The sequence below is a fragment of the Lactuca virosa genome, chromosome 3 (genome assembly GCF_052849685.1).
Source record: "Lactuca virosa cultivar CGN04683 chromosome 3, Lactuca_virosa_CGN04683_v6, whole genome shotgun sequence".
Taxonomy (NCBI): domain Eukaryota; kingdom Viridiplantae; phylum Streptophyta; class Magnoliopsida; order Asterales; family Asteraceae; genus Lactuca; species Lactuca virosa.
The window spans coordinates 443,365,962-443,389,910 of record NC_136428.1 but is presented as its reverse complement, the minus strand read 5'-3'; the positions used below and the strand labels follow the sequence as shown (position 1 = coordinate 443,389,910).

Below are 23,949 nucleotides of genomic sequence, written 5' to 3'. Positions count from 1 at the left end.
TTTTGGTTTGCTGACCGCCAGCTACTATGACCTAAAGAAGAAGTTGGAAGAAGAACTTGGCGACAAATTCAAGTCATCTGTCGATGAGCCAAAGATCTATCTTCCCAATCAAGATGCTCCCATAGCTCCACCACCTACAAGAACAACCACTGTTGTCGATCGTTTTGACAAAGAACCAGCACAGGCTCCGAATGTCGTGGCGTTAAAACGTGCTAAACTGGCCAAGTCTGCTGAGAAGGGTCAGTTTTTGTTCAAAAAGAGCTCGGATCAGAATGCTCCCGGGGATCAACCAAACATCACCTTTACGGATCTTGGAGAGAATCGCTTAAGGGACGTATATGGTGATAGGTCAGGGATCATCTCATGGGTATTCCACAACACTCTAAATATGTGGATCGTGAGAAGAAAGAGTGGCAATACTGAACTGTACAAGGATGCTCATGACTTCCACTCTTGGACCAGGATTGACCTTACAGAGTTATCTAAGGCTCCTTTTGCAAATCCTTCCAATGAACCCAAGGCGACTCACTTCAAGTTATTTTTGGAAGATCAAGTGGCAAAGGGCTTTCCCTCAATGAAGACTGCAAAGTCTATTATCAAGATATACCCAAGTGTCATTGATCCCAAAACCAATCAGCCTCTTCGGTCTGTGATGTGGCCCGCTACTGATCAAGTGAAGCAGATTCCTATCCTTCAGAACCATCCAGATGGATCTCTAAAGTCCGTGCAATACTGGGTGTTCGATGAATCCACGGCTTCCGCTGTCATCAAGCTTGAGTATGGATGTATTCGCCTATATGACAAGAAGGATCTGCTACAATTCGGAAAATGGGATATACATTACCTTTCTCATCATCAGATCAAGGTCGCTGAAGACTTATTCGAGTCCGCTGCTAAGGAGTACACTGCTATGGTTGCTGAGATTATCCGAAAGGAAATATGGAATGGAGCTATGGGAAAATCAGACGTGCTGGTGGTTAATAAAGACTAAGTCCAAGCTAGCACCAAACCAAGGGGGAGATTGAGGGGTCCAGTAAATGGTTTGGTCTAGGCTTTCATTGTAATAGTTTATTTTGAGTCTTTAGTGCATTTAGTAGGTTGTTAGTGAGTTTACGGCCAGATGGTGAGTTTACGGCCGTAAGCCTGTTTACGGCCGTAAACCCTGTTTGCGGCCCAAGTCTAGTATAAATAGAGGAGTTGTAGGTCATTGTCAGGTTGTTGATACTCTAGAGATTACGACCAAGTGTATCGAGTTGTACCAGACGTTTTCAACAATAAACGTGTGCAAGCTTGATTTTTCTTCTTCTTCTACTCTTATTCTGATTGCTTTTGATTGTTTGATTGCTTGATCATTGGTAAAGATCCGTTTTAGGACCTTACTCCGAATTTTCTCGAACCAGTCTTCGAGAACTTGTTCTTTTTATTGGAACCTGAAGTTCCTTCAAACTTTCTCTTTTCGCCAACTTCAATCTTGCTGGCGGCTCTCCCCTTAATCATATCTTCAACAGACTTGGCAGCCCAGACAGCTGCCTCCAATGTAAGTGCCTGACGTACTGGCACCGCATATTCCCATGGAAGTCCATTTGCGTACCTGTCAATTTTTGCCAGCTCATCTAGGACAATACGCAAAGCAAACTCCATTTTGTCTGTGAAGTTATTTGTATATTCATCAACGGTCATACTTCCTTTCTTCAACGTCAGAAATTGGTTTTCTAGCTCAAGCACGTTTTGGGCCGAGCAGTACTTGCGCTTGAAGTGCACCAAGAACTCTGCCCAAGTCAGTTGCAGTGGCTCATTAGGGCTTAGGGTTTTCCCCAGAGTGTTCCACCAACGAGCAGCACTACCCCTGAACTGACGCACTGCAAATGTGGTTTGTAACTTGCCTTGGCAACCACAATTGATGAAAGCCAATTCCATTTCCGAGATCCAATCCATTACTCCGACAGGATCTTCTTTTCCAGTGAAGGTCGGTGGCTTGCAAGTCATAAAGTCTTTATACTTGCACCCATTTCTCTCCACTCTATCCTTGTGGTTATTTCTCCCAACCACAAGAGGTTCACTATGACCAACAGATCTACTGTTGTTTCCTTCTTCAGATCGATCGTCATTCAATTCACGTTGTTCAACAGGAACTGAAGGTTCATCCCTGTTGTTCAGCAGCATTTGCCTCAATTCCTCCCTTTGTTCAGCCATCATGGTCTGAATCAGAGTTCGTACTCCAGCCATGGTGATGGGTTCTGGTGCAGCTCCTACTATTGGCACCTTTTCCACCACTTGAGGTTGAGGTTGTTGGTTTCTGTTTGCATTTCCCGCTCCACTTTGAGTTCTTGCCATTATAATCTATATACTGAATAAGGCGAATTTAGGTCTTTATCCTTGATAGATATTTCAATTCCCTTATCACTCCGAAACGTTTACATGTTAGTTCTAATATCGTAATCGTACGCTTAGAATCCTACACACATAAGGTTTCCAGATCCGGTCGGCAACAGACCATAGATCCGAACAAATAATGGCATATATGGCAAACATATAGCATTTAGCACATAAAAGCATTTTAGGCATCTTTCCTAAAATAAACTAGTGCTCGTGTCTAAAATATGGTAGACACTCATCTCACAATCATCACTTAGCATTCTAAGTTTAAGTCTAGAAATCCTACAAATTTCTTAGTTCGCTTAAACTAATGCTCTGATACCAACTGTGACATCCCCTAATTTCTCGGCCACAAAAGACCAATTTAATTTATGCTTTTTAAAATAAAATCAGAGAAATCCTTTTAAAAGATGTTGCGGAATTGGTCCCCAAAACGAAACATGATAGAAGTTTATCAAAACCTTTCTTTAAGAAATATATAATTTCCTTTTATATCAAAACCTCGGGATGTCATGTTCCGATACAGATCAAAAGCATAAACAAGACATTATAAGCCTTACAACAGTTATTTACAACTACTGGCCTATAATCCAAAAATCTCTCATCATCATCCGACTATGCTCGGGGTCCACTTCCTGTAACATAAAAAGCTGAGTGGGTCAGGCTTGGGAGCCTGGTGAGCATATAGGGTTTTCAACCCACAATAATAATAAACTTATTAAGTTCACCAAACAACAATAACCCTGATTACCCATTCCCGTTATCCTCACTTTACGTCCCTAAACACCTATCACAAGGGACCTAGCCTAAGGAATATCATCGGGATGGACACTACTGCTAAGGGGACTCCTCAGCCATACATGTCCTAAAGGCAACCATGAGGGGGATGGAGTACGCCAATGAACATTTAGTTCACCAACACCTACAAGTTGCGAACCTGCTAGTGTTCCACTAGACTGTCTAGAAAGGTCTGTGGTCGTCATCTATACTCCGCTAGACGACAACAACAACAACAACAACATCGAGGCCTCTCACCATTTTAACACACATTGACTATTTTGTCTACCCATGTTCTACCCAACATATTTGTAGATAAAATACATATACAGTTTAAAACTTGTATAAAACATCTATTCAATAGTCACCTCAATTAAACAATTAATATAATTACACATAGCACGTATTTTATAGAAAATACTTCATATCTAGGTGTAAGATGAAAGTCACTACACACTCTTTTGATTTAATGATAATCGGGCAGCACTTTGTTTCCTAAAACGATCGTTTCTAATAAAACCGGGAGTTTTATTGAGAAACCAGGCTCTGCGAGGGTTGGGCTTCAAAACCGAAAAGATAAATTTCTCGGGCTTCCCGGGCACTTCGGGACGTGTTTCGGGTGTTTGGTATGATACCGGGGCTTTGGGGGAAGTTGGAATGAAAGAAATATTGAAAGAAGGGTGAAAATTGACAAATTTCCAAATTATCCCCGGGAGGTCTCGCACCCTTCTATTTATAGGTGTGAGGCTTCTGATCGAACAGCTGAGAGGAATCCACGCGACAGCACATGCGAAGATGGAAGGTGCCTCGCACGTGCGAGGGGTGAGCTGTTGGCCTCTGATTGGACCGAGGTCTAGGTCCGAGGCTCGGAGTCGTGGCACACCATGCGAAGGTCGGACACGCAAGAAAGGGCACGCGTCGGACCCCCATTGGACCGCACTTCAGATGCGAGGGAAGGCGACACGCCTCGCCAGCTGGCTTCGGTGACTCTGCAAATTTCGGACACGTGGCGCGTTATGAGCGAGGGTGACGTGGCCGAAGTCCACCATGCGAAATTTCTCGGATTTGGCATTTTTTCTCGATTTTTGTGCAAAAACTTCTAAAATCCATAACTTTTGCATACGAGCTCCGTTTTTTGACGTTCTTTATATACACGCGTAGGTAAAATTACGCTCTACAACTTTCGTTTAGACTTCGTCGGCTAATTTTGACTTTAATTTTTATATTATTATTTTTAACAGACCGGGACAGGAAATCCGTTAAAAATTCATAACTTCTTCATCTGACGTCCGTTTTCGTCTGTCTTTTTACCGTTGTACTACTATTGACGAGACCTTCGATTCTCGTTTAGGTTGTATCGGCTAAAAATCACTCGATCTAAATTTCGAGTTTTTAGCTGTCTACTGCTAAGCTAAAACTAGAAAAATCATAACTTCCTCATACGAAGTCAGATTTGGACGTTCTTTTTATACATACTCTCGGTTTAACGAACACTACGACTTTCGTTTAGATCACTAAGGCTAAAAAGTAGTTTATCAAAAACTCACTTTTTACGTCATTCGGCACCGTGCCGGTTTTGTCGTGAAACTTCGACAGGTCATAACTTCTTCGTTATAACTCGGATTTCAGTATTCTTTATATATCCGTAATCCTTGTCACGACCACTACAACTTTCTTAATAGATATTGGCTTTATCTAATATTTATTTTCGACGCTCATTTTTATTCTTAATTAATTAAATCCTAGTAATTAAGCATAAAACACATAATTCACATAATATTCACATAATTCCTTTTTATTTCTTCAAAATGAGTTACAAAGGTTAACCTAGACTATCACATCAATATTAATGCCTAGCCTAGAAACACGGGCATTACACTTGACCTGCCGTCGGGTCAAGGCAGAGCACCAGCGTCCACATGGTCCATTGCAGCCTCTGGAGATTCCCCAGTAGAAGTGGAAACAGATCTCTATGGACTTTATCACCAAGTTACCGAGGACTGCACGTGGAGTTGACGCGATTTGGGTGATTGTGGACCGACTGACGAAGAGTGCTCACTTCCTTGTTATTAGTGAGAACTCTTCTGCAGAGAGATTGGCCGAGATTTATGTGAGAGAGGTGGTATATCGGCATGGAGTGCCGATATCGATAGTGTCAGATCGAGACGTGCGCTTCACTTCCAGATTCTGGAAGAAATTTCATGAGGAGTTGGGCACGCGTTTGCACTTTAGTACTGCGTACCACCCGCAGATGGACGGGCAGAGCGAGCGGACGATTCAGACGCTTGAGGATATGTTGCGTGCCTGTGTCATGGACTTCGGAAGAAGTTGGGACACTTACTTACCTCTGGCTGAGTTTTCCTACAACAACAGCCACCATTCGAGTATTGGTATGCCTCCCTTTGAGCTTTTATATGGGAGGAGGTGTCGGACTCCTATTTGTTGGGGAGAGGTGGGTCAGAGAGTGATGGGTAGTACTAAGATAGTGCTAAAGATGACTGAGCAGATTGAGCAGGTTAGACAGACATTACTAACGGCCATAGTCGCCAGAAAAGTTATGCGGACAGGCGGCAATCCGAGCTAGAATTCCAGGTCGGAGATTTTATCCTCCTGAAGCTATCTCCATGGAAATGGGTGATCCGATTCAGGAAGCGGGGCAAGCTGGGGCCCCGATACATCGATCCTTTTAGAGTGACCGATAGAGTAGGCAGAGTAGCCTACCGGTTGGAGCTACCGGCAGAGTTGAGTCAGATTCATAACACCTTCCACGTATCTCAGTTGAGGAAGTGTGTAGCCGATGAGACGACAGTGGTACCCCTAGAGGACATTCAGGTGGATGCGAGCTTGAATTACATTGAGAGACCGATTGCGATTTTAGATCGAAAGGTGAAGGTTTTGAGGAACAAAGAGGTGCCCCTGGTTTAGGTCCAGTGGCAGCATCGGAAAGGGTCCGAGTCGACTTCGGAGTCGGAGTCGGAGATGCGGGAGCAGCATCCAGAGTTATTTGCGGAGCATGAATTCGAGGGCGAAGTCTGATTCTAGTGGGGGAGAATTATAATGTCCCAAGTCTAGGTATACCTTGTAAACCTTGATCTTTTGAGCATTTGTCCATTTTGGCCCTTTTTAGAAAAAGGTGGTAAATGAGTACGCGGTGCGTACTAGAGTGTAAGCTCAGCGTACTCATATGGGTGCATTTGACGCGGAGACCACCTAGTACGCTGGGCGTACTAGGCCCAAAATGAAAACCCTAATTGTTGGTGAGTCCCCTATATAAAGAATATGATGGCCTCATTCTTGGCCACCATTCCGAGACACCAAACCCTCCTAACCCTAAATCATCGTTCTTATAGCTTGTGAGTGCATTTGAGAGCTTGTGAGTGTAAACTTGTGTTCATGAAGTGGAGAAGAAGCCTTGGTGAAGAAGGAGTGAGAGTCCAGGCTTTTGGATCTGAGCTTAGCTGTGTGGAAAGCTTCACTTAGAGGTATAAAGCTTCAAGCTTTCTCACTCTCTTGATTTGTGCATTTATATGGAGTATTTTAGAGTTTTGTCCCAAAAGATGGAGACTTTATGAGATAATGAGCTCCAGAGACCTTGATCAACCCCCTTTTAGTGTATTTTGTGGAGTAAAGTCATAAAAATCCAATCTTGGATGTTAGAAGCAAGCCATGCATGAGTTATGAGCTTTATGAGGAAAGAGGATGAATGTTTTGAGTGTTTGTGACCTAATCAGCCATGCAAAGGCTTAAAGTAACTGACTTTATGGATTAAGAGATATTATGGAGTCCAGATCTGTGATATGAGCCAAGGTCTTAACTGATTAAGACTAAATATGCGAGGAGAGTGAAACTGGGACTTACGTTGGGCGTAATCCTAGTACGCGCATCGTAGGGGTCGAGCATCCTCGATATCTGCATGGCAGCTGAGTACACCCAGCGTACTCCCTGCCGTTGACTTTTGGTTGACTTTTAGGGTTTTGGTCAACGTGTGGTCTATTGAGCCCATGGAGGGGTAAAATGGTCTTTTACCCTTCTGTGAGTGCATGGAAGGGTTAGTCTAGCTTCATGAGAGCAGCTATTAATTAGGGATAATTATTGTGTGTGTTAGGCGGAGGCTAGACTGGTGATTCGAGTTCGAGGTTGTCCAATTCTTACGAGGTGAGTCTTCTCACTATACTTTACCTAGAGTGGTATTTATGTGTGACCAGGGGGTCATATGTGCTTACTTGAGTTATGCATTTGTCTGTATGATATATATGATATATTATGTGTTACTGAGACCGGACCGGAGGGTCCAACGAGCTGTGAGACCGGAGGGTCCTCACTGAGACCGGACCAGAGGTTCCAACGAGCCATGGGACTGGAGGATCCCACTGAGACACATACACTGGAGGGTCTTACAGAGTTATAGCCTCGAGTGGCTAATGTGTTGTATGTGGTATTTTGGGGAACTCACTAAGCTTCGTTCTTACCGTGTTATGTGTTATGTGTTTCAGGTACTTCTCAGGATCACGGGAGGGCGCCGGCATGATTGTACACACGCACATAAGAGTTTGAGTTATGATTTAGAGGATCCAGGAGTTTCATATATATACAGTCTTTGATTATGAGATTTGATGATTGACATTGTGACATTTTGAGATTTTATTACTGTGATAAATGTTTTCTTTTAAATTGAAAATTTTGGTTTGAAAATTTACGTCGTTACACTATGCTAATCAGAATGACTTTACTTCTTGGACTAAAGTTGATCTTGCAGAACTATCTGAAGCTCCTTTCCACAATCCTTCAGGTGATCCTCGCGGAACCAAGTTCAAACTCTTCCTGGAGAATCAAGTCAATAGGAAGTTTGACGTAATGAAGACTGTTGATTCTCTCGTGAAGAAATTCAAAGGAGTAGTTGATCCTAATACCAACCGAAGCTTTAAGGGTGTGATGTGGCCTCCTACTAGACAGATGGAACAAATTCCTATTGTTCAAAGGTTTTCTTATGGGCATCTGAACGATATGGAATATTAGGTTTTTGATGAGGTCATAGCCTCTGATGTTATCAAATTCCCGACCAGTACAATCCGCCTCGTTGATGCGAAGGATCTTCTTCAATTTGGTGAGCGCGACATCCGTACCTTGGCAAAACATCAAATTTTGGTAAAAAATGAGCTCTTGGAGGTTTCGGCTAAAGAATTTATGAGCATGGTTGCTGAAATTATCAACAAACGCATGTGGGCTCGTGCCATGGGAAAATCAGATGTGCTTATAGTCGACAAGCCTTGATTTCATGCTAGCATCAAACCAAGGGGGAGACTGTTAGGACATGATTTGTTGGTTTGAGCTAGGAATTTATGTTTTGTAGGCTTTGTTACACTTTGTATAGGTATTTTGTGGGTTTTTGGTTAGGTGGACCGAAAACATCCCATTTTCGGTCCATGTGGTGTTTTCGGCTGCAAACACTTGTGTTGTTACTGTTCACTATATATAGTGTCCTTGGGTTGTTAGTTGTCAGTAGTAGTTTTCGGTCAACTGTGTGTATTGTCCATTGTACCTGACGTTTTCGGCTGATATAAAACGTGTGCAATTTGGATCAATTCTGTTTCTACTCCTTGTTCTTATCATTTTGGCTTGTTCTTTGTGTTGATCACTAGCTGGTTCTTGGATTTGGTGACTTACAAGGTGCTATGTGCCGCACATAGTCTTGCCATTATGCCACGGGCCGCCTCGTGGTCTTTCTTGCCAAGACGGGGGCCACCCCCTTGGTCTTACAGACAAGTGCCAAGAGCCACCTCCTGGTCTTCCGTGCAAGCGTCACAAAGACAACTAGCATACATACTACTCTACTTAGCTAATTAGCATACAGTGTGCAAGGAGCCACCTCCTGGTCTTTCATACATAATGCCTAGGGCTAACCCCCGGGTCTTCCTACCATACATAATAGCATACAGTGTGCTAGGAGCCGCCTCCTGGTCTTTCATACATAATGCCTAGGGCTAACCCCCAGGTCTTCCTACCATACATAAACCAAATGGATCGGCATTGGTGCCTTCGACCCATATAAGCAATGAGGAGACTCACCTTGAATGCTGACGCTCACTGCAAAATCCTTAGCTGCTGCCCTGACAACTCCCTGAGCCATCAATACCAAAATATCACCCAATCAGCAATTGGGTCTCAACCATGATCCATAATCCTCTTTTGGGGTGAAATGATCGTTTCACCCCCGACCCATCAAGGCCCAAACTATAAAATCCAGAAAGCCCATAAATGGCCCAATTTTCCAAATTGGGCCCAAACCCTTACATGCAACTACCCTTCAGAACCCATTCCGTACTTCATAACCCTCCAAGGGTCAACCTTGGTCAAATTCAACATCCAAGTCAAAGTCAATGTTAACGCTCTGAGTTAACTCAACTCGTCGAGTTATTCCTTCAACTCGTCGAGTTCCCGTAAACCACAATACCGAGATATCTCGCATCAACTCGTTGAGTTTTCCCCAAACTCGTCAAGTTCTTCCATTTCAACAGAATCGGGACACTTCGAATCAACTAGTCGAGTTCTTCAGTCTGAATCCCCTTCTTAATGCATTAAGCCTTTATTCTTCATATCTGAACCCAATACTCTAGATCTAGACTGGAAATACCTTTTAGAAGGGTAAAGTTTCCAACTTTACCCATTAATCCCTTCCTAAAGAGAATAAGCTCAAACCCTAACTCCAAAAGGCTTAAATCTAAATCCAAGGGTCCTGTAACATCCCGATCTGCAGGTAGAAGCTTGATGGTTTAAATATTAAATTCTAGCTGGGTGACTTGACGAATTGGAGGTCCCGACTCGTCGAGTAGAGGTTGAGTTGGTGGCGTGAGTTTTATGACCAACTCGACGAGTTGAGAGACTAACTCGGCGAGCTGGAGCTGTTTGAGGAAACCCTAATTATTCGGGTTTTGCACCCTATTTAAAGGACTCTAAGCCTCCACCCAGGCTCCCTCATCACTCCCCACGTCCAGAGAACAAACCCTAATGTAACACCCCGTTTTTTTCGGTATTCGTTTTTCTTTTAAATAATAAATAAATAAATAAATAATAGTTAATAATATTAAATAAATATGTAAGGTAATAATTAACCCAATAGAAAATTACTTATGTTTGGGGGTTGAAATAGTCAAGTTTGGAATCTTTCATCGTAATGGTTTTGAGAATTAGGGACCATTTATGCCAATATGGGAAACTTGAGGGGCCAAAAACGAAATATATGATTTCTGCCATATTTTTGACGTGCTCATGGGGCTGCTGGCTTATAGCCCAATTTGATTCTTGCATTAATTTTTCCTCAGCCCTAGCCCAAACCTTTTATTCATGTTGGAGGTCCGATCCCTAGTTCACATGGGAGACGTGTTGCATGTGTGTGCGTGTTTGCTTTGAGCGGCAGCAAATAGAGAGCAGGAGAGATCAAGACTGAAATGGGGAAGACATGTAGGAGAGAATGATCGAGCTTAGAAGGGAAGGCTAGTTGTTGGTGTAACCTTGGTGCAAGTAAGTTCTTTCTTTCTTCTTCTTTTGGACCGATATCCACCCCATTAACATAACCACCACCACCACCGCCAAGGTGGTGGCAGCCACCTCGACCACCACTGCCATGGTGGCAGTGGGTGGTGGTTTCCAGCCCCATTGGGAGTTTGGGTTGCATTAAGGGTTATTTTGGGTTCAAACATTAAACCCTAGTTGGTGATTATATCATTTAGACATTGTAGTTTGTATTGGCTTTTAAAGCAAGAAACTTCAAGGGTAAGGGTTGAGATTTTCATTGATTTTTGTATTAATGAAGTACCCCAATGTTAAGTACTCATTTGGCAGATTATAAGCCTCATTGAATAAGTCTTAATGGGTTAAGAAGTTAATTAAACTAAAAAGCCAAGCTGTGAATTTCTAGAAATGCCCTAATCTATCCAGATCTTTGAGAGGTCATATCTCCGTCATGAAAAACTCTTTTTAGTCGAAACCAAAGCCCAGAGTTTCGCTTTTTAGTCCTTTATATTTCATTAGTTTTGACCAAAAATCAGAAAGGCCTCTAACTAGGGTAAAAACGACCATTTACCCAGACTGGTCCGGAATGATCTGTTATGCGAGACAGTTTTGTAAAAATCGCCATAAATTGTAGAAACATCGTATGAAGGTGTGAAAGTACTACTTTTAAAGCTAAGGACATGATCTAAAGTCATCTGGTAAGTTTTGAAACATATGGAGCTTAGGGTGGGCAAAGCAGGTCCCGAACAGACCCCAATCTTTATGTAGAAAGCTGAAATTTAACCCCTTAGTCTATTTGCATAATTTTGGCAAATATGTAACTAAACTTAAATTAAATTATTGTTATTAGGAATTATGAAGGACAAGAAGGTGTGTGTGAGTCCCGAGTTGCTTTGGAGATAGAGTTTCTTTTGGAGGTGAGTTCCTCACTACACCGTCTTGTGTTATATATTCTTTACGTTTAGCTCGTCTGTGCTATGTATTCTATTGTTTATGTGGGTATTACTAGGCGGGGTAGAGTCTAGTGGATTGCCTCACGTATTGAGGATTATTCATGGTAGGACTCGGCGCATCCGATTGGGGATCGGGCGTAGCCAATGTGTCCCAAAAGCTCGACGAACTGAGCAAGGGGGATCGGGCATGGCCAATATGTCCCAAATGGGTTCGGCTACGGGGGATCGGGCTTAGTCAATGTGTCCCAAGGGCTCGATGTACTGAGAAAAGGGGATCGGGCATAGCCAATGTGTCCCAGTAGGAGTATGTCTGTTACTGATTCGTTCTTTGACATGCATGCATGGTTATGTGTTTGATATCGTTTGTATCCATGTATAGGGGTAAGGATTATATGATATGATACCGTGTATGTGTGGAATTCACTAAGCTTTGTGCTTACCCCTTTTTCCCTTAAAAATACTATTTCAGGTACACAGGATGGTCGGACATGATTGTGCACACTGGCTCGAGGCGGGTTTTTGGAATTGATATTCAATTGGTTATGTTTTCATAAATTTTAGAGTTTTAACTCATAATGTTTGGAAACATAATTGATCTTGGGGTTTTGTATTTCATTTGATTTGAACAAATTATATTAAATGGATGATTTATGTTATTAAAAAAAAGTTCAAATTTATTGGAAATTTTAGGATGTTACAAGTTGGTATCAGAGCACAGCTTGAAAGAATCAGGCTCACTTTAGTGAGTTCTGAACTCAAGTTTGCGGCTCAAGAGTTATTTTTCTAAAATAAAATTTTATGGAAACTAAATGAAGCAGTTTGGAAAAGGTGAACGCAAGCACAGTGTGTACAGTCAGCCCGTACCAGAGGAAAAAGGGAAAGTGTTCAAATCTTAATTATTGTTCTCAGATATAAGATTTTATTATGTATGCTAGATAACTTGATTCTTCACATGCTATGTTGGATGCCTGTTATGTGTTATTTGGAATTTGTGCTAGTTAGGTTGTTAAGTGAATGCCTTAGGTTGTATGCAATAGGAACTTGATAGACTTAGAATGATTGGTTTAGTCTGGTGCGCAACTCTTGTTTGAGTCCAACCGTTCTGGTGCGGAATCTTTTATTCGAATGACTATCTAGTTTTACATTGTATATGATTGTGCATTCACGAGACAACGCGTTGGGACTGGTAAATACTCCATAAGATGTAGAGTAGAAGGGTGAGAGTGATTCCTATGGGTCTAGGAAAATTATACCAGATGCTAGTATTGAGTGGATGTGATAGAAATGCCTGTTAGACTAACTGCTTAATTTTCGACTGCTTTGTGCTTTTAGGAATTCTTTTTAATATTAATTAGCTATCAGACGAATACGTTAAGTTGTATGCCCCTAGAATTAAGTGGCCTTATATTGTAGGTTTAGCTCTATTTCGCAGCTCTTGTTTGAGTCCAACCGTTGTAGTGTGAGATCTTCAGTCAAAAGACCACTTAATTCTAGTTGCATGTAATAGTATTCGCGAGATAGGTAATTAACATTAATAGGAGTTTCTTTCCAATAGAATGGCAGGGTGGAGTGGGGCAGGGTGGAGTGGGAGTCCTAGTAAGCTAGGAAGAGTGTTAGCATGTGCTAGTGTAAAGCACATCGTTAGAATTGTCGGTGAGAAGTGACTTGGTTACTTCGGGATGGACCCCAAAATTGTAGAAACATCGTATGAAGGTGTGAAAGTACTACTTTTAAAGCTAAGGACATGATCTAATGTCATCTGGTACAGTTTTGAAAAATATGGAGCTTAGGGTGGGCAAAGCAGGTCCCGAACAGACCCCAATCTTTATGTAGAAAGCTGAAATTTAACCCCTTAGTCTATTTGCATAACTATGGCAAATAAGTAACTAAACTTAACTTAAATCATTGTTATTAGGAATTATGAAGGACAAGAAGGTGTGTGTGAGTCCCGCGTTGCTTTGGAGATTGAGTTGCTTTTGGAGGTGAGTTCCTCACTACACCGTCTTGTGTTATATATTCTTTACGTTTAGCTCGTATGTGCTATGTATTCTATTGTTTATGCGGGTATTACCAGGCGGGGTAGAGTCTAGTGGATTGCCTCACGTATTGACGATTATGCATGGTAGAACTCGACGTATCCGAGTGGGGATCGGGCGTAGCCAATATGTCCCAAAGGCTCGACGAACTGAGCAAGGGGGATCAGGCATGGCCAATGGGTCAATTGGGTTCGGGTACGGGGGATTGGGCTTAGTCAATGTGTCCCAAGGGCTCGATGTACTGAGAAAATGGGATCGGGCATAGCCAATGTGTCCCAGTAGGAGTATGTCTGTTACTGATTCGTTCTTTGACATGCATGCGTGGTTATGTGTTTGATACTGTTTGTATCCATGTATAGGGGTAAGGATTATATGATATGATACTGTGTATGTGTGGAATTCACTAAGCTTTGTGCTTACCCATTTTTCCCTTAAAAATACTATTTCAGGTACACAGGATGGTCGGACATGATTGTACACACTGGCTCGAGGCGGGTTTTTTGAATTGATATTGAATTGGTTATGTTTTCATAAATTTTAGCGTTTTAACTCATAATATTTGGAAACATAATTGATCTTAGGGTTTGGTATTTAATTTGATTTGAATAAATTATATTAAATGGATGATTTATGTTATTAAATTTTTTTTTAATTTTATTGGAAATTTTGGGATGTTACACCTTTGAGTGTGTATAAGGCTTAAGGTGCTTATTTTGGTGGGATTCTTGAAGAGGTTTGAGGATTCAGGAGCTTGGATCAAGGACGAGGTTGTGGATCTGTTATCTACTTCATTTTAACATCCTATTTCAGGTAACAAGTCGCTACCTTGATCACTCAAACATTAGATCCCCTTATTTATGAGTTTGTGGCTTTTCTAGCTTCTTCTTGAGTCATTTATGATTGTGAGCATGATTTGGAAATGAGACTTCGGACCTGGGCAGTATGAGGTCCTTTAGACCGAAAGACACAAGCTTTATTAAGCTTAGCACAACCTTCATGAGCTAATGTCCTTGTAAAGCCTTGTTTTGTTGAGTTTAGCCCTTCTAAACATGCATGGACGTAAAGCTTGCAACTTTACGTGGTATCTCAGCCTTGGGAGGTTAGATCTAGAGTTTGGGGTTGTTAATCTGCCTTAAAACGTCTGAATAAGAAAAGAGTCTGAAAGGACTCGACGAGTCGATGAGCTGACTCGACGAGTCGGTTAGGGTTTGTCCCGGTGATTCTAAGCATGCGGTAACTCGGCGAGTTGACGTGTCAACTCGACGAATTGAGTTGGATTTTTATGGGGTTTCTGAGGAAACAACGGGACTCGACGAGTCGCATAGATGCACTCGACGAGTTGGGTCAACATGGACTGTTGACTCGAGTTTGATTTCTGTTGACTTTTAGGGTTTTGACCAAATGTGAGTAATGGAGACAATGGAGGGGTAGAATGGTCTTTTACCCTTCCCAAGAGTTAGAGAGGGGCTAGTATGAGTTTAATTAGAGTTGTGATTTTAATTAGAGAAAATTATCATATGTGTTAGGCGGAGGCTAGATCGGTGATTCGTGCACGAGATGTAATTGTTAGGTTGCTTCGAGGTGAGTCTTCTCACTATACTTACCATGAGTAGTATTTTGTGTGACCGGAGGGTCTTACGTGTTTATCTGAGTATTGTGATATCCTGCATTATGTCTTTGTGATTTATGCTGTGTATTATTGTTATGAGCTTATTGAGATAGGACCAGAGGGTCCACCCGAGTTGTGGGACCGAAGGGTCTCCACCGAGACACATTGACCGGAGGGTCTTATTCACGTTATAGCCTCGAGTGGCTAATGTGATATGCATGGTATTTTGGGGAGCTCACTAAGCTCCGTGCTTACCGTGTTGTGTGATATGTGTTTTAGGTACTTTTCTGGATCGCGGGAAGGCGCCGGCTTGATTGTACACACGAGAGAAAGAGTTATGTTTTGAGGGTCCTGGATTTTTAATCAAACATTTATGGGATTGTGTTTTGATAACTTGATACTTGGGAAATACGTTATGAGAATCATGTGATTTTAAAATGAAAAATTTATTTGAAAATTTTACGGTGTTACAGGTCCTCAAAACTTCAAGATAAGGCATAAGAACATAGATCTGGACCTTTCATACTAGAAGGAAACCGAAAGTCTTAAAATTTATCCACATGCATGACCATGTGGAGCTTGAAAGGTTAAAACAAGAGCTTAGAGGTTGCATGGGGATTCTAGGGCCACAAAGTTGGCATCTTTATGCCATGAGAGCCCCTCAAGGCCCTAGATCTGAAGTGTTTTCCATAAGGGAAGTCCAACCCATCAATAACCATCTCATTTGGACAAAATAAGCCAACGAACCCTAAAGTGGAGATCTAGATGACTACAAGACAAGGTTTAAGCTTTATACCAGAAAAGTGTCGTGGATGAGGAAAGGATTCTAGATCTATATTCTCCTTCTTATGTCTCCAAGTTCTTCCTTCTTCCAATAGCTCCAACACTCACCAAAAACACTCAAAATGACTCACAAACTCTCAAAAGAGCTTTAGGGTTTTGAGATTTAGGGTTAGGGACTTGGAGGTTGGAAATGAGGCTGAACCTTAGGGCTTAAGTTGTTTAAATAGGGTGCAAAGTCCCGATTTTAGGGGTCCTCCCCAACTCATCGAGCTGGTTTTTAAATTCATGTGTGCCTAATTATTCCATCACGTCGAGTTCTCACCCTTGAACTCGACGAGTTGGCTTCTCAATTGAAGATTTATTTTCCTTAATTTGCCTTTTGGATTCCGATTGTTACATTGGAACTTTATGCTTACAATAGTCCAGAAATGTAGTGTCTTTGATGGATCCAAACTTGAAGCATCAATCCTTGCAACCAAAGGAACCTTCTTGATCTTTAAGCTCCATCAAAATAACATAAAAAGCACCCAAAAGAGGAGAGAGAAGAGAGGAGAAGGTCAAATCTTTATGGAGGAGGCTAGGGTTTCTCCCAATGGGTTCTAGAGATGATAGAGGCTGATAAAATGCCCAAAAATGTAGAACCTTATGCTTATATACGTTGAAAATCCTAAAAATCATGGGCTTGGGGCTGACCGATCGCCACGTTATGGGCTCTGATCCCCACGTCGTGGCCACGACTTTCACCCACATCCACCTCAACTTCAAACAACCATAACTTCTTTGTTTCAACTCCGTTTTCGACGATCTTTATATCCACGGAAAGGTATTGATGAGCCCTACACTTTTATCTAGTTAATTTTGGCTTAGCACACGTCAAACTAAAAACCATAATCCATGCAAGAAGCCTAACATATAACTTTTCCCATTTTACCCCTTAGTTCCAAAACACAAACCAAGGGCTTAGATCACATAACCAATATTATCAACATCCAATAGGGTCTAAATCATATTCCCTTGAAGCTCATGAAATTTACTTGATCCATTTATTTCCCACAATCCTAAAATAAGAAACTTCTCGAAACAGGATGTTACAAATTATTTAGCTTTAATAGATTAAAACAATATTTAAATCTAGAGGTAAATCCTAAAATTCGAAATTATAGGCCTAAACCCAAAAAAACCGCAAATGTTACTTACGCGCACCGCGACCTGCAACAAACAGGCTTTTCCCGGTTTTATTCAGTTTTTAAAGTAGTGCTCATAACTAAAATCTAATAGATCTGACACCACTGATATGTTTTCTATATATATATATATATATATATATATATATATATATATATATATATATATATATATATATATATATATATAGATATATACATAAGCAATTAAAATAACCCTAAGTGTACATGCAACCTAGGATCTAGGTTTTACTAATTATAACAACCTACTTTTGAAACTACTAAATAATACTACAAAGAGAGATAGGATTATTACCCTTTAAGAAAAATCAAATTTGCTTCTTAGATCCTTGTAGATCTTGAAAGCCTTAAAGCTTTTGGAAGGTTTTTGCACCCAAAAGAGAATGCATCTAAATGATCACACCAAAAGACTAAACACCAGAAAATTAGGAGAGAGGAGAAGAGGCTTGCAAAACTCGAAATCTTAGAGTGCAAGGAAGCTAGCATCATAATTAATGAAGACAAGAAGGGTCTATTTATAGCTGAGAAAACTAGCAAAAAAAGCAGATTCGTCCAAATTCGTCCAACTCTTCTAGGGTTCCAAAACATTTTAGATGCTAAACTATTGAACAATTAATATATATTCTGTGTACCTTTAAATAATTTTCTGATTAATTCTAATTAATTCTAAATTAATTTTAACTAGTTTCTAATTAATTTATCAAATTATGATAAATTAATAAACTATTCATCTCACTCTCATAAATCTTTTTATCAATGTTTTAAAAACCGGTTTGAACCGGCCGGTCGAACCGGTTGGACCAGGAACCGGGGAAGAGATCAGTTCAACTATCACTGGTTTTATGTCAATTTCTAAACCAGATTGAACCGACCGGTTTTTAGAAAAACCCGGTTGAACCGGTCAAAATAAGCCGGTTAAACCGGTTAACCCGAATAAAAACACATGCGAAATAACCATTTACATAATAAACTTTGGTGATTTTTTTCAAATCTATCTAGTTTTCTCTAAATAAAAACATATGATAAATGTTATAATGTTTTTTGATATGTTTGTAGTCATCAAAAACTATATTTTGTTTCGGTATTATATTCTATTTTCTTTTTGATGTATATGGATTGATGTAGAACACTAAAACTTATGGTTATGTGTTATTTTAATGTATTTTGATTGATCTACAACTTATTTTTATGTATATTTTTAATGTTTGAACTAGTAAACGTCAAATTCATTATTTATATATGTATATATGTATAAGAAAATAGGAAAAAAGATGACAATTATAGAAACCGGTTGACCCGACGGTCGAACCGGTTGAACCGGGAACCGGTTACCATACCGGTTCAACTAAAAAACCGGTTTTTAAAACATTGCTTTTTATATCTATTTTAGCTGGTGAGGACAATCTTAAAAAGACTTTGTTATTATTTACAAAGCTATATCAATTAGTTATGACACTAGACATCCATTTCCAAAAAAATAACATTGAAAAATAACCAAATAACATTTCACATACCATTAGAGCATTTTGAAGTTTAAATTGTGAAATGATCTAATTGACATAAAAAGTTCATTTCTCAGGGTAAAAGCCATTTCTATGGATTCAAAGACTAATCGTAATAATATTTTAGAGCACGCACACTATTAAATTAATAGAAATACAGATAAAGAAGGAAAAGTATAATGATATTTTGATTTTCTCTACATATACTTTTGTAAGTATTTAAAAAAAACAATTAATAAAAATAATTGTCTTTGCTTTTTTTTTCTCTATATTTAATTAATACTAATTCGTTTCTGCCGCCGTTAAAATATTTCTATTGTATATAAGCCCTAAGATTTTTAATATGTATATAATTTGGTGTCGAAGACATAAACATAAACACAAGGTTTAGAATTCACAACATTGAATAATAATCATCCCCATTAATGGATGGATAAAGACTCCATCCTTTCCTTGAGTAACACCTTCCACTCAAAAATATTCCATCATCATATCATTGCCATTTGCCACTTCAATTAAATGCTTACCAAAACTTAAACCGGTTCGTGTGGACAATTAGTTATCATATTTAAAAGTTGTCATCTCAGATGCTATGTCAATAAGGTGTTATAACACTAAATATAGGAAATGAATAACTAGTTATAGCACCCTCAACTTTCCATGTCATCATTTCTTTTTTTTGTTTTTCTTTTTTTCGTTTTTTTCTTTTCTCAATTTATTTATTTTTGATTTATTCTTTTTTATTTTTCAATTTGTTTTTTTATTCATGTTAGATTAATGTTTTATTAAATCATAGATTAACCATAAGATTTAAAAACGAAAAATAACATTACACACAAAAGAAAAACATTGAACACAAAAAAATCATAGTCCTAAAAACATAAAGACGATACACTAGTCAACCAAATATTTATTTTCGATCGTCTCATCCATCTTCCGGAGCACTCACACTTTTCGTGGTGCCATATTTTCTTTGCTGTTATTGAGAATTACTAAATCTTTCACTATTTGATCATCCTCTACTTGCTTACGAAGGAACTCCAAGTGCTCACGTTGCACATCAACCTTTTGTTGGGCGATTGGATTGTGTTAGTCGAACTTTGCTTTCATTTCCGCCAACTCTTGTGCCTTTCTATCAGCTTCGCCCGCGTGATGTTGAGTGCGCTCTGCTTTGTCGCGCTCGATCGATTGGCGTGGGGGGGGTGATCTCTTCGATGTCGTCGGGGATGTCATCCGTGTCGGTGTTGAGGTCGATATCAGTTCGTGCGTCGGAAACGTCAAACGAACTAGAATTGCGAGACCTGTTTCATTGTGCCTCCGCCGATGTTAGCACCTTTTTCCAGTTTGGATCTAGTCTAACAATCTCCCATATTTTTTCAAACTCAAAAACGTGCCCCATTTTGGACTTGATATTGTTCTCTCATAGCTTTGTATACATGAAAATCATTCGCACCACTTTGCTTTTGCGATTATAGTCTCATGAAAATCCCATTAAACTTGGTGCACCGGCGATTGATCGAAGTCCACTTACTACTAAGAATATCGATATTGTGATATGGTTGTATCTTCATAAGCGCGTGGAATTTACCGAGCACGACTTCCTAAAACCCAACTCTTCGCATATCATTTCCTATAGTTGAACTCGTTGAAGTCTCGCACCACGCCACCGCCAACACGTACTCCTCTTCCGGTGTTCACCATAGTGGAGGTTCTTCTTCACTTGTCGTGCCTGCCTTCCCTTTCCTTTTTCTTTTCCCTCTCTCTTTCCGACTGCCTCCCACTTGTGTTTCGAGAACAGTTTCTAGTGTTGGTTGTGTGGGTGGTGGTTGCATGGAAATGAAAGTACTGAAAATGTTTTATTGAAAATTTAGGTTATTTGCATGTAAGGGAATGTAGGAAATTGCACTGGGGGTGAGTTGGGATTAAAAAAGTTCCATTGAAGCGGTATTTGTGGTGAGTTTGTGTTGAGTAGGTTCACATAACTCCCGTATTGTACGAACCCCATTGAGACAGATGTGTTTGTGTTTGGAGGCATGATGTTCGGCTTTTGCTCCATACTTAATTAAAAGGAAAAGTGGTTTTTTTTTGTAAGATGAGAGAAATATGAGTAAGATAAGAGAAGATTTGTGTGGTTTAAAAATTATGTATATGTGTGTATTTATATGTAAAATAAAAATAGTTATTGTTTTTACTCTTGACCATTTACCAACTCGTTCACTCAATTTAACTGGCGTTACATTTCGTTATTGGGGCAACAGAAGGCAACAAAAATGACGATAATGGGTGATAACGAGATAGGGAGCAGTGTTTTGGCATGGTAGCGGCGTTTTCCCCACTCCACGTCAGAAAAACGAGTGTGGACGCACACCGAGAACTCTAAAGGAACCTAACTCTTTTTAATTCATCACCACCGTAATTTAACTTGGAATCCCAAAAACAAATTTCTAACACAATCCCATGTTCCCACCAAGCTAGGAACTTATATATATATATATATATATATATATATATATATATATATATATATATATATATATATATATATAGAAAAAGTGAATATGTGGCTGTCATGTATATAATATTAGGTATAGAACCATCAAAATTGACTTCATTTTGATTAAAAAAAACACAATTTTTTTCATTGTTAGCTTTTCCTATTGCTTTTGAGCTTATATTATTTTTGATTTCATAATTTATCCCCAACATCTATGTATTTCGAATATGTTGTTCATATTAGACCTCTAGTAGGCTTCATAACTTTTTTTGACACCTACCATATGAATACTTGCATAGTTCTTTTTGATGTGTTATGGGAAGAAGTTTATTGGATTTTTAATGCACAATTTCAATCTTTCATTATAGTTTTCTATATTAAATTTAAATATGAAGACTTATAAGTAGTTGATAAAGTATTCTTATACATGGTTTGTAGTGCAAAATTAAATATTTAAAACTTCATAAAAATATGTACAAAGCCTATCATCTGGTCTAATACAGTATAAAAGAAAGATGGTAGAGATATTTGATTGCATTTTGTTAAAACTATGTAGTTTTTTATGGTTGTATACCTAATATTACGTACATAACAGTCATATATATATATATATATATATATATATATATATATATATATATATATATATATATATATATATATATATATATATATATATATATATATTAAAAACTACAATATCACCCATCAACCATAATATATATATAGCCATCATGATGACAAGTAGGATGTTTAATTTCTGGACGATGGCATTACAAAATTTGTCCATTCCCAGATCCTACGACGCATATGGTATGTGATAATATATATATATATATATATATATATATATATATATATATATATATATATATATATATATATATACTAATTAAAATCCTATCCTAAAACACCCACCAAGTTGATGATGATGATGATGGAAGCCGTATTCTTGATCAATCATGCCTTGGACAGCTCGAAACTCCTGGATATTGCAAGGAATGGTGATGGTACCTTTCTGTGCAAACCCAAACTCTTTCTCGGCCTCCTTCAAGAGCTGCATGAAGAGCGGATGATTAAAATACATCACAGGAACCACAAATCGTTGTTGCTCTTCACCTTGTCCAACTTTTACAGCCAAACACCCCTTTGGTACTGGTGGCTTCTTCCCATGGCTATGGCTTTGACTGATCATATAAGGAAGATGAATTAGATGTTTGCTACCCATCATCGATCGATCCTTAGCTTTAATTGAGTTTTTCTATGCCTTCACACCAACATAGAGATATTTTTTTGGAGTATAGCATATATATTGCGTTTGTGTGGTGTTTATGAAGTGGAAGAGGGAATGTTGGGATATATAGTACGTTGTAAGGCAAGAGGAGGGGTGGGACCAGTGTTAATTTAAGTGGAAGATTAATTATATATATTTGATGCTCACAATCAACTTCAAAACTTGGTCCATCCATGTTGTGGGGGAATTCAATATATCACCATACATATTTGTTCTTTTCAGATGTATCACTCTCATTTCATGTTCTGGATTCTACTTAAATGGCTCCCAATTTGTGTGGATAAAAGGCAAGAACTCAAGTCAGCTTGTGGTGTTCATGAACCAATTCTTAACCTTTTAAAAAAAAATGGTTTTATTCCGACATATATACTACGTATAAATTTTTATATGTATATATGTGAGACTAAAACCAAAAGATATCATTTAAAAAAAAAAATAAGAATTAGTTCATGATATCATATTTCATGTTTTTGTAATCATGTATATATGTCCCACCCACAGTACATTAATTAATATTTTTTTGGAAAATACTTATAAAGGTAACTAAGTATCAGTATTGTACAAAAAATACCATTAAACTTTTTTTTTGTATACATATCGGCAACCAACTATAACGTTTGTACACATATGGCCATTAAACTTTACCTATGTTCAAAAAATATCATTACGTTACCGGTAATAGTAGGTCACACGCCATGTGGCTGCTGACGTGGATTTTACTGTTTATTATGTACACATTATACCATTAAAAAAATTTTGTATACATTATACAATTAAACTTTTTTTTGTGTACATATTTTACCATTAAACTTTTTTGTACACATTTTACCATTAATCTTATATAACTTATTAAAAAAATAACATTTCAAAAAATACATATTATTACATAAAAATGGATTTTCCATCATTATTACTCCCTGATTTTGTAATGTTTGGGTGTAACATTCGTAAAATTCTTGAAAATTTAAAATTTTAAAATAAACCCTAAACCATCATTGTTTACAAATTGTTTTCAAAATTAGTTTCACATAAGAGAAATCCCAAAATCGTAGAACAAAATATGAGGAGGTGCACGATCAAGTTTTCTCCTTCCCGCGTGTCACACCCCAAAACCGGAACGACGGAATCGTTCAGGGGTGGAGGACGTCATGTTTAGTATCACGAGATATGTATATGGTAAGCAAGTAATGAACAACAATTTCATTTCGAAAGAAAGTGTTTACAATGTGTGTGTTCATAGAACATAAAATTCATAACAAATAACAAAACAAGACTTGAAGCTATAATGCTCCATCTTCTGAATTCCCAGCACGAGCACCTATCTAATAGTCTCCTGAGAATACAAGTTATTTGAAAGAGTTGATCAGCAATTAAGCTGGTGAGTTCATAAGATTTTAGTGATGTAAGAAAG

The 23,949-nt window shown here is 38.9% G+C and overlaps 1 protein-coding gene across 1 annotated transcript; it reads right to left on the bottom strand.

The window, feature by feature from the left end:
• Nucleotides 1-21,945: 21,945 nt before the first annotated feature.
• On the bottom strand, nt 21,946-22,591 carry LOC145163242 (auxin-responsive protein SAUR32-like). Its single transcript, XM_079082096.1, has one exon. The coding sequence runs from the start codon at nt 22,473-22,475 to the stop codon at nt 22,137-22,139; it is 339 nt and encodes a 112-aa protein (XP_078938222.1). The 5' UTR covers nt 22,476-22,591; the 3' UTR covers nt 21,946-22,136.
• Between the last annotated feature and the right edge of the window lie 1,358 nt (nt 22,592-23,949).